We start from the raw sequence: 12,217 nt of genomic DNA, 5'->3' as shown, positions 1-12,217 counted from the left end.
TAATATACATCGTATTTTAACGATTTAACCGTTCATTTTTTAAGATTTACTTTAAAGAGCATCTCTACAAAAATCACTCAAATCTGAAATCGTCCATAATTTTGCAAAGTTTATTATGTGCAAAGAGTATTTCAGCAATCAAACTAATTTATATTCCGACTTCTGGTAGATAGTCTATACTTTAATTAAAAATGTCACATTTTTTGTTTATTCTCACTCCGATTCCTCCGTAACCTAATTTCTTCTTATTCCGATTTCAAACACATAATTATTAATTAACTGATCTACAAGCTCCTTGCAAACCTGAATCCTTTCATAATTATTTCAACATAATTATCCAAAGAAAATGCGAATCTATAGACATAATTGGATATCGATGTGCTAGTTATGGGCCATGAAGCCCAAATCTATTTGAGTTACGCAGAACGAACTGAGCCCAAGGGAGAAGCCCGTCTACGTTTCATATCAAGAAATAGCCGAAGACGGTGGTTATATTGCCAAGAGAATTGCGATGGAAACAAATCTCAGTACTGTTTCGAGTTGTAACTGTACGTACTTGTAAAGAACATCAACTGACACAGCAGTACGATAATACGATGTGATGACAATGCTGCAGTTCAAGAATGAAATCGAAAAGGAAACCGAATCACGTTCGTATTCGTATAAATAGACACAATATACGTCCTCGTTCGAAACCGGGAGGCACATGTTCTTAGAAATGCACACAAGTAGAGTGATATTAAGGGCAGCAACATACTGAACTAAACCAACTGATATGGCACAAAACATAGCAATCGTATCATTCCTCCATCATCTCTTATACTTTATATTCAACTTTCATTTGTTTATTTGTTTGTGGGAGCGGTTCAATCGCCTCTACCACCATTACCATCCATTGAATCCAACCGTTAACCATCACAGCACTCACCGCCGCCACATCATCATTGCGACCGCAGTTTGATCCCACTTCTGCCGCCAGCATCACCTAGTAGTAGTACTCATGCTACTAGGTATCTGCGCTTCCTTGCCAAATCTAGATTTTGCTTGTATCACGCCCAAACACTAATGTTGTAAGCCAGTTAATCAACACATAGAATCTGTTCCTCCAGCTTATGACTCGGGTTAAATACGCGCCACGCCAACTAAACCAACTAGAGAACCCGGCCATAGATATGCCATTACCCGCCTGCAAATAAATACGCTACAAAGATGAGTTATCTTAAGCTTAAAGTGCGAGAGCAGCGGCTTTGAAGTGGCTTGAAATTCACCTTGCTCCGTCTGAGGTCCATGAGAGCCCTGTATCTCCCAAGAGTCGCCATGCTTCCTAAATGCTTGTACACAAATGGTTCCTTGTATTTATAATCTCTTGCAGCGTTCGCACGCCCTCCACCAGCTTTACCAATTTTGTTCAGTAGATTGGCCAAATACTTTCCTTGCCTCTCTGCAACCTTCAAATATTTTAAACAGATGTGCATAAAGATTCAGCTGCCCTTTAGCTGCAGACCGAAACCTTATGATACGAAGAGATGTAAAGCAGACAAAGACAGATGATATTGAAATGAAAGATTTGTGTTGCAGAGGAGGAAGTGGAAAAATATAAACTGAAATTTTGGGGGCGAATATGTTCACCAGAAGGTACCAAAATTTATGAAAACTCATAAGCTTAGATTTGTTAGACGCTCCAGTAGTTGAGAGGAGGAACAGACTCATTCCATTGGAAACAAATTTAAGCATCACCTTCCACCAGGAGATTTTGGAAGCAGCAAGGAGTAAGGTGATGGACCAACACCGGTAGACCATACCAAAAGACCATAAGGAACCTCTGTGCCATCATTAAGAATTATTTTCTTATCCTTGACATCCTTAACGATCCCACGGACAAGACGAACTCCTGACTGAGAGAAACAATCAAATGAGCAATGAACATACCCAGAAATTAGTGGGAATAAACTTTAGCAATCAATAACTGTAGTTTGTGGGAAGAATTACCAAATAATAAATCAATCAAACTTTTTACCAAATAATAACAACACAGAAGCTAATTAATTAATTCACATTTTTCACTACAGAAAAGCAAAAGTTCAATCAAGTAAGAATTACCCATTGCCAAATTTTTACCCAAAAGATTCAAACTTTTACCCACAAAGTCACTAAACCAGTCAATCTAAAACTACCCAGGTCACCATTTACTATCCAAGAACAAAAAAAAGAAAAAAAAAAAGAAAAAAATATCAATATACCATACTGTGGAAAAGAAATGGAAGTTATACACTATCAAAAGAAACTACAATTTCAAACATCAAATTTTCCACACAGAGCAAAAACTTCAGCATGCAGAGTGTAACTTGATTGAAAAATACAAAAAATTCAGCATGAGGGGTATAACTTGATTGAAAAATGCAAAACCGTGACCGCACAAATAGGAGGGGATGAGAGTGTATGGGAAGTGGGAGGGCAGAGAAACCAGGTCCATTTTCCGAACCTAAATTTCACGACTTAAGATATATTAATTATTGCGGAAAGATTTTAACAATATTATTTTTTCAGTAAGAATTTTTTTTGTACCTTTGAGTTATATTATCTTAATTTTAGTGAATGTTTAAACCTAAGTTTAATTTCTGACAAAATTTTCAAAACCGAACCAACCAAACTTCAATATACACTAACTAACCAAATTTTTATACACACATCAAATTTGTTTTTTCTTGTTTGACTATTGAATTTAAATTTCAGTCGTTTGGATCTTCTTTTTAACAGTTCGATTTGACAAAACTTATATTGAAGAATCCCACAAGGGGATTAATTTATAAGGAAACTAATGAAAATGACTTGAAAACTTTGAGTTTTAACGATAATGACAAAATAAAGGATAAAGTGAATAGTACTATGATTGAATTTTTAATGTAAAAATGTAGTTTTGCAATAAAATAAACAGTACGGGAGATTTTCGTTAAAGTTCTCTAATTTATATTCCTATGTAAGTTAGATAGTCTAAGGACATAATTGACCATCAATGTGCTAGTTATGGGCCAAGAAGCCCAAATGTATTTGAGTTAAGCAAGAGGAAATGAGCCCAAATTCTCCAAAGGCCCAAATAATATTATCCCCTACTTACCAGTAGAGTCGATCAAAGAAGGCTAAACAGAAGAACCATTTTCGTCTCCAACTCTGTCTCTCTACACATTTTCTGTAGACTGCAGCAATGGATCGAGCACAGCTTGTTCTGCTAGGGCTACCACTCTTCCTCTTCTGCACAGACCTCCTAAACCTCTTTACTCCGCCCCCTCCTCCGCCCCACAAGCCTCCTCACCACCACCATCCCCATCCCCATCCCCACCTCCAACACCAACACCAGCCTCCTCCAGTCGCCAAAGAAACCCTAGACTTCCCCTCAGAGGTATTTCACTCTGAATTCCTCTTCACTTCCCATAATTTATTGCAATTGATTCCACATATTCATCGTATTATAATTTCCCTCTGTATTTCTTTGGTTTTATCGGATTTCAGAAACCAAGCGCTTTTGGGGCAATCGGCGTCGGCAGCACGGTCAAAATTAGCTTCTGCACTTCTTGCTCTTACAAGTATTTCTCTTGTTGCTTTTGTGATTTATTGAATTGGGTTTTTAATTTTATTTCGAATTATGATGTGGGATGATAGAAGATCAATTATACTTGTTTCTTTTGTGATTTATTGAATTGTGTTTTTAATTTTATTTCGAATTATGATGTGGGATGATAGAAGATCAATTTGAACAGTTATTCAATAGAAATTGAAGTGTTATTGGGGTCCTGGGATTTATCCGTTAAGCCGTAAAATGCTCTTGATTTTATCTGTTAGCTCCCGATTAGTGTTCCGATAAAGGTGTGGTTTTCTACTTGTTTTGCTCTTAACATGTTAGATTGGATCCTTGGGATTGGGCTATATTTACATATCGAAGGAATTTGCATTTGGTAGGGGGAATGCGGTAACAGTGACGAAGATGTTGGAGGCTGCTTTCCCTGGAATCCATGTTGATCTTTCGAACTATCCTCCGCCCCTTCCAAAGCGTGTGGTCAGCAAGCTCGTTCCGGTTGCTCAAGTTGGAGTTTTTGGGATTGTAATGGCGGGTGAGCATATTTTTCCGATGTTGGGGTTTGCGACACCTCCTGCTTGGTATTATTCTCTGCGTGCAAATAGATTTGGTACCATTGCATCCACTTTGCTTCTTGGCAATGCATTGCAGTCCTTCCTCCAAGGCACTGGTGCTTTCGAAGTTTACCTCAACGATGAATTGGTGAGCAAACCCTTTTTTCTTTGGCCATATGTTTTCTGGGAGCTAGATTACCATTCCTATTCGCTAAAGTCCTTTTTTTCTCCTTTGGCCATATGATTGAGTGTTAGCTTATGTTCTCTTGTATGTTGCAGGTTTTCTCTAAGCTGAAGGAGGGAAGATTTCCGGGCGAGCTTGAACTAAGAGATGCCATTGCAAGTAAGTTGGGTAGTTCAAGAATCACAGACTCAGCGTTATGGTCTTAGTCTACTAGCTGGGTTTGGAAAGCCCAAATGCTTGCGGTTGGAGTTTCAAGCTTGCACACTGGCTCGCATACTTGCTCGGTAGGTTCAAAGGCTTCGAAGTTTTAATAAATTTGTTACCCATCACTGTTATACAGATTAGAGACACCAATAGATAGAATGTTTTGCTGATAGGTTTTGAACGACAATCTGATTCTGCATGCTACTATAGTTTCATGTCACGGAATACAGTGTCCGTATCTACTCAAAAGTAAAATTGTTCCCTGGATTTGGTTTGTCATATTGAGTGTATTAGTATATTTTTTTGTGTACTTGATCCTGTACCGGCTCTAGTTACGCTCTGCATACCGGAACTGCCTCGGATGGAAATGGAATTTGAATGTGCATTTCAATTTTCTTGAGTCTATGGAGGTGTTTTGGAAATGTAATGCGTGTTTTTCTTTTGTTCAAAACTTCTAACCCAAGGGAAATGGAGATGCCAGTTTATGCTTCGTAACAAGAAATTTGACCAAATTTCGAGTTGGAACTTTACGTACTTGTAAAGAACCTCAACTAACACAGCAGGACGATAATACGACGTGACGACAATGCTGCAGTTCAAGAATGAAATCCAAAAGGAAACTGAATCACATAAATATTCATATAAATAGACACAATATATGTCCTATAAAGTATAAACAGCAAGAAGTAAGAACGTATTCTGTAACCCTTTTGTTTGAAACCGGGAGGCATATGTTGAATCGCCACTGCCACCATCAACCATCCAGTGAATCCAATCCTTAACCATGACAGCACTCGCCACCGCCACATCATCATTGCCACCGCAGTTTGGTCTCGCCTCAATGCTGCCAGCATCACCCAGTAGTAGGATTCATACCAACGGTGGCAGGCACCTAGTCACGCCAAAATGCGGTGGCACCTACGCCAACAAAAAGGAAATTGAGAGGGAAAGAGAGCCATATTCAGCTTATGCATGATTACTTATCTAACCCTTCGCTGTATCCACTACGCTTCTTCCGAGCCGACAATGGTATCAAGAAAATATGACGAAGACCGTAAAGGCTTGCATCATCACTTATTTATTAATATAGAAAAGATTTGAATACCATTTTTTTTTTTTTTTGATACACCAATTTGGTTACGCCAATTAAAAAAGCAAATTAAAACATGTTATATATGAAGCATTACATTAGCCCTTCTGAATCAAGCATTGAGCAATGTATTGGTCTATTAGCTTTAGCCTTTTCGGCCACCTCCGCCGCCAGACCTGACCCTTGAGGGGGCGAAGGCGGAGGGATCATGCCCACGATTTGCAGTTGGGTCGTCGTAGTCGTTTGTCGTCACCCTCAAAGACCTACCCTCCATCTCCATTGCCATTACCACCTCGTCATCTGTAGTACGGTAACCAAGCACACCAACAAAGAAAAGAAGAAAATCAGCCTCCAGCAATAATGTTTACTACATTGCACTGATAAATCTACACCTTCTTGACGAATACAAGGATTATACAGGAGACATATCCGTGACACTACCTTTTTTTTTTGTAAATAATTTTTTACACACTTTTTTGTAGGACTCACTTCATAATGTATTTCAACAATCCGAACCATCTATCTTTTAGATCTTTCCTCAAAGATCATATCTACCAAAAACCACTCGAATTTGAAACCATGTGACCGTTGGATTAAGCGTTTAAGTTTTTTTTTGTAGAACCTAAACCATTTATTAGGAAAAGTATTTTTCCATTGATAAAATGAATAACATTACACTTTGGGTATTTATACAAAAGTTGTCATAGCTAACAGAAAAGAAAACCTCCAAAACTAACTAATAAGATTCCTTAACCTCTAAGTATTATCTCTTGTAGGTGTAATTACATTTTTATCCTTAATATCTCCCCCCTCCCCCCCCCCCCCCCCAAAAAAAACGAAACTGTGGAACTCTCAGTTGAAGTTTGTATCTCAGAAGCAAGAACCTGAAGTTGGATAGAGACTTGGTACAAACATCAGCTACTTGATCCTGTGTACAAACAAAATACACAGATACTTGGTTTGCCAGAACCTTTTCATGAATGTAATGATAATCGATTTCAACAGGCTTAGTCCGAGCATGGAAATAGGATTCTTTGCTAAGAATATGGCAGAGACATTATCACACCACAACTGTGGAGAATAAGGCAGAGGATAAGCAATATCAACAAGCAATTTGCATAGCTAAGTGATTTCAACAACTGCATTTGCAAGAGATCAATATTCAACTTTTGTTGATGATCTAGCAACAGTGGGTTGCTTCTTAGCACTCCAACTAATTAGTGAGTTGCCAAAAAATATGCAGTAACCACCAGTGGATCTTTTGTCCAAAGAACACCCTGCCCAATCGGTGTATGAAAATGCTTGAATAGATGGAGCTTTGGAACACTTGGAGAACCATAAACCAAGATTAAGGGAACCTTTGAGATATATAAGGATGCGTTTAACTGCTTGCATATGTGAAACTCTAGGACTGTGCATGAACTGACACACCAAATTGACTGCAAAACTAAAATCAGGTCGTGTCAAAGTTAAATATTGAAGAGTTCCAACTAAAGATCAATATTCAAAAGCATTTTCAAGAAGAGGAGATGAATGATCAAGCTTGGTTGTACTTAGAGGAGTGCTGCAAGGTTTAGCTCCTTCCATTTTTTTCTTTTGTTAAGAGATCCAAAATGTATTTTGTTTGAGATATAAAGAAATCTGTTGATGATCTTTTGACTTCAATGCCAACAAACTAGTGAAGAGCACCAAGATCCTTAAAGGGGAAAAGAGCACTAAGTTATGTTATAACTTCTTGACAGGCAGGCTACAAGGGATGGACCAGTTACCAGTATGTCATCCACATAGACTAAGATGAATACCAAAGTGGGAGATCTATTCACAAACGGAGAATGATCACTTTGAGAACCTGTGAACCCAAGAGAATGCAAAGCATTATAAAGCTTGTCATACAAGCTCGAATAACCTGTTTTAAACCATAAGGTGATTTGTGAAGTTGACAAACATGAGTTGGTTTTGATGGATCTTCAAAGCCAGGTGGTTGTTGCATAAACACTGATTCAGTAAGTGTGCCATGTAGGAAGTTAATATTGACATCTAGTTGATTTAGGAACCAATTACATTGTGCTGCAAGAGTTAGAATAAGTATAATGGTCACATGTTTGGTCACTGGACTAAAGGTTTCAGTATAGTCAAGGCCTTCTTGTTGGTAAACCCTTTAGCAACCAAACGGGCTTTATACCTGTCAATAGTGTCATCTGGTTTCCTTTTGATCCGAAAAACCCACTTACATCTCACAAGATTGTGAGAAGATGAAGAGGGTATAAGAGACCAAGTACCAATTTTGAGAAGAGCATTAAACTCCTCTTGCATTGATATGCGCCAATGATAGTGTTTAGAAGCTTGTAAGTAGGTTGTAGGTACATAATCAACTACAAAATGAGGATGAATATAGTGCTTAGTTGCAGTTAGGGCTTTGTGTTTGAAAATTCCAGACTTGGATCTTGTCTGCATTGGGTGGATGTTGATAAGAGAGGTAGAAGTATGATGTAATGGAATTGCAGAAGCTGATAAGGTTGCAAGATTTTAGGGATTTAATGTGGGTACAGAATTGGATGTGGATAGAGGGCTTGATAAGGTTGCAAGATTTAATGGAGCTAATGTGGTTACTGGATATGATGTAGATACGGTATGGGGAGGAAAAGTAGTAAAAGTAAGGGATGATAGAATGAGAGATTGGTATAATAGGGAGGTAACAAGATTTGATGGTGAAGGGTGAAGGGTGCGGAGCATGAAATGGAAAAGTCAACTCATTGAAGATCACATGCCTTGAAATATACAATCTGTGAGTAGTTGGATGAAGACACAGATAACCCTTGTGATTTAAGCTATACCCCAAGAATACACATGGCTTGCTTTTAAGATCCAGTTTTGAAGATGTGTACGGCTTTAGCCAAGGGAAACAATTGCAACCAAAGACCTTGAGTGACTTATAGTCTGGTACTTTCTTGGAGAGAGACTCCTAAAAAGAAGATCTGGAAATAGTTAGTAATCTTTTGATAAGATAAACTAATGTAGCAAAAGCCTCAACCTAATAATAATGAGGCACCTTAGATGTTATCAAAACAGTCTGAGCAATCTCAACTATATACATGTCTTTACGTTCTGTACACCTATTTTGCTCTAAGGTGTGGGGACAAGTAAGCTGATGTTGAATTCCATGGGCAGCTAATAACTTAAAGAAGGCAATACTAACAAATTCTCTACTAGAATCAAACCTTAGTGCAATAATTTTTGTACTCAGAGAATTCAACAAGTAATTTCCATTGCATAAAAGTGAAGAGTGCATCAGATTTACACTTTAAGGGATAGAACCAACAATATCGGGAATAGTCATCTATGAAAATGACATAATACCTAAAACCAAGGTGAGAAACTGTAGGTGAGGATCCCCAGACATCTGTATGGATAAGTTCTAAAAGCTTACTTATAGTACAAGTAGTACTAGAAAAATGAAGTTTAAAACATTTCCCTAGTGCATAATCTGAGCAAAAAGTTTTATTTGAACCATCAAAAATAGAAATACATGATTGAGATGCCAACTTATTTATGATCTTAACATAAGGGTGGCCCAATCTTTGATGCCAAAGATGCCTTGGAGCTTTGACAGATGTAGTGAATGCTTGATGAGAAGTAGCAGGAGATGTGATGAGTGAAAAGCATAGAATCCACGTTGAACTGAACCTTTAAAAAGCATCATCCCCGAAGAATGATCATTCAAAGTCAAGTGAAAAGGATAAAGATGAATAGAACACCAATTGTCAAGGAGTAATTGATTTGCAGAAAGAATATTATGCTTCAAATCAGGGACATGTAAAACATGTTTCCGTGCAAATGAATTAGTTGAAGTATGTAAAGATGATGAACCAGAGTGGAGAATAGGCAAACCTTTGCCATCTCCAATATACACTTGCTCAGGGCCATTGTATGTTTTTGGATTCTGAAGATTTGCATAAGAATTTGTCATATGTGAACTTGCATCGGAGTCTACAATCCAGGTAAGTGTAGAATTGGAAGTGTTGGCAACCATAGCAGAATGAGAAGATTTGCCACTATAATTTTGATCCATACGATGAGGACAGTCACTAGCTTCATGATCTAGTTTACGACAAATCTGATAAGAGATCTTTATGTAAGAAGAGTAATTGTTGCGAGCTCCACAATTGAATCTTTAAGTCGTGTTTTGAGAATAGCTATTCCTGTCATTATTAAATATGTAGTTTCCACGAGTCTGATAATTGCCACGATTGGTATTCTAATAATTGCGTTCTACATTGCGACCTTGATTCTTGAAATTAGGAACATGTTGAGCAACAAAAGCTTGAGGATTAGGGTTTGCAGGCAAATGAAGAATACCAACAGAAGAATTATACGCTTGAAAAAATGCAGCTGAAATTGTTTTCTTCTGATTATTGAGTTGAATCCAATTCATTAATAGTCGTGGATCCAATACGAAACTGAATAGCATCCACAAAAGAGTCAATTCGGGAGGCAATCCATGAAGAGTGACTGAGATTAGTTCTGAATCTTCAACTAGAGCACCCGCACTTGCAAGTGCATCTGTGATTTCTTCAATTTGCTAGAGATATTAAGCAGCAGTTGATTCACCATTAACAAGACTACAAAGATGAGATCGAAGCTCATGAATGTGAGATTGAGATGCAATTGCGAGTCGCAATTCCAATTTCGCCCAAAGTTCTCGAGCAGAAGTCACGCCAACCGTGTAAGGAATTAGAGATTCAGAAAGAGTTAAATTAATCCGGATAAGAATGTTTTGATCATTCTCAAACCAAGTGACATAGGCTGGATTGAGAGTTGCAGCTTGATTCCCTAACGAATCAAGAAGAAATTTGGGCGGCGCCGCCATAGTTTCGTCAATGAGACAAGTAAGATTGTAACAACGGAAGATCGGAGCAAACAAAACACTCCATTTCAGGTAATTTGTAGTTGTGAGCTTGATTGGAACCATGGATCCAATATTTTGGATCGTAATGGAAGAAGAAATTGTAGATTTAGGGTTGGGAATTACATCAGGAAACTGATGAACAAGAGAATCCAATTCTAAAGAATGAGATGTAAAGGTCACCATAGTTGTAGGTGGAAGAAGAAATGTGGAAGAAGAAATCACAATCAAGATAAGGAAATCTATCGATTGATCGGAGAATATGAAGAAGATTAGGCGGTGCAGAGAGAAGCGGGAAAATTGGATCGAAGAGGTGTCATGAGACTATAGGTGGTTGATACCATATTAGGAAAATTATTTTTTCCATTGATAAAATGAATAACATTACACTTTGGGTATTTATACAAAAGCTATCACAGCTAAAAGAAAACCTCCAAAACTAACTAAGATTCCTTAACCTCTAAGTATTATCTCTTGTAGGTGTAATTACATTTTTATCCTTAAATACCATTTACTTCACTACTAATGAATGTCTTAATGGTTTTGAATTTGTCTAATTTTTTGCAAAAATGATCAATAAATGATATTTCGAAAGATAAATAATTTAGATCGTTAAAATACATTATAGAATGGGCCCACAAAGTCTCAATTGGTGTGTGAATACTAGTGTCCATAAGCACAACTAGCAAACAAGACGGTGTGTGAATACTAGTGTCCATAGCATACTAGTGTCCAAGTCTCAATTGGTGTGTGAAAACAAAGTCTCAATTGGCGTGTGAATACTAGTCTCAATTGGTGTGTAAAAGAGACAAAACATATAAAAAAATAAAATATATATATATATATATATATATATATATATATATATATATATATATATAATATGGATGCATGAGATGAGAGTATGAATGCCAAACCCAGCTGGTGTTGCACACACTTCCACACCCCCAACCCAATTGATTCCAAAAAGCAGGCAACGGATACCAGACGGTGCTGATCAATGAATAATTAATTCCTAGATTTATATTCTTAATAATATTAATTAGTATATATTAAGGTTCATTGTATATATCGTAACGAGACAAAATATACACAGTATTATAGAATTAATTTCCAACATAAATAATTTTCCAATTTCAAACTAAGCAACTCTATCGATTTCTGTAGTTTTACTTTTTACAGAACTCATTGTGTTCCAAGAACAAGATTGGAAAAGGAGAGCAATTCAATGCCTTTGGAGATGATTGTTTCTATGCATCAGTTGAAGAACAGTAGGAGAAAGACTTGCCTGCAACGCGTTTCAGATCCCTCGCTCTTCACGTGATCATTGGAGAACGATGCAGAGAGAGAGAGGGTATGAAAATCGACTCGTTGGAGGTAAGTTTTACGCGAATAAGTGGTTGAAGAAGATATAGGTAGAGAGAGAAACATATATCCATACCTGAGAATAGAACGGTGTTCCGAGAAGAAGAAATTACAGCGAAGGCAAGCAAGAGACATACGCACAGCCGAGTACCTCCAAATCCCATCTTTCTTTTTCTCTCTCTGGTTGACTCTGATAATCATACACCAGAAGGATGAATGAACCAATATTGCTGTATTTATAGGTTGAATAATGCCATATCGATATACTTTTTGGTGTAACCGTAACACCGTCTCATAACGTTACTTGTAGCAATGTGTGTTTGTTTTATATTAATATATTTTAAAA

At 37.4% G+C, this 12,217-nt stretch overlaps 1 protein-coding gene and 1 long non-coding RNA gene across 2 annotated transcripts; one reads left to right on the top strand and one right to left on the bottom strand.

Annotated features, from left to right (window-relative positions):
- The first annotated feature begins 3,120 nt into the window (after positions 1–3,120).
- On the top strand, positions 3,121–4,904 carry LOC103447379 (selT-like protein). Its single transcript, XM_008386566.4, has 4 exons — positions 3,121–3,397; positions 3,508–3,581; positions 3,955–4,273; positions 4,405–4,904. The coding sequence occupies exons 1-4, from the start codon at positions 3,203–3,205 to the stop codon at positions 4,513–4,515; spliced, it is 699 nt and encodes a 232-aa protein (XP_008384788.2). The 5' UTR covers positions 3,121–3,202; the 3' UTR covers positions 4,516–4,904.
- An 886-nt stretch (positions 4,905–5,790) lies between these two features.
- On the bottom strand, positions 5,791–12,079 carry LOC103447377 (uncharacterized). The gene is made up of 3 exons (XR_011572967.1): positions 11,948–12,079; positions 11,795–11,820; positions 5,791–5,903 (listed from the first exon to the last, which is right to left on the bottom strand). It is a non-coding gene; the product is annotated as an uncharacterized lncRNA (long non-coding RNA).
- Between the last annotated feature and the right edge of the window lie 138 nt (positions 12,080–12,217).

The sequence above is a fragment of the Malus domestica genome, chromosome 11 (assembly GCF_042453785.1).
Source record: "Malus domestica chromosome 11, GDT2T_hap1".
Taxonomy (NCBI): Eukaryota; Viridiplantae; Streptophyta; class Magnoliopsida; order Rosales; family Rosaceae; genus Malus; species Malus domestica.
This window is presented reverse-complemented; position numbering and strand designations above follow the sequence as displayed.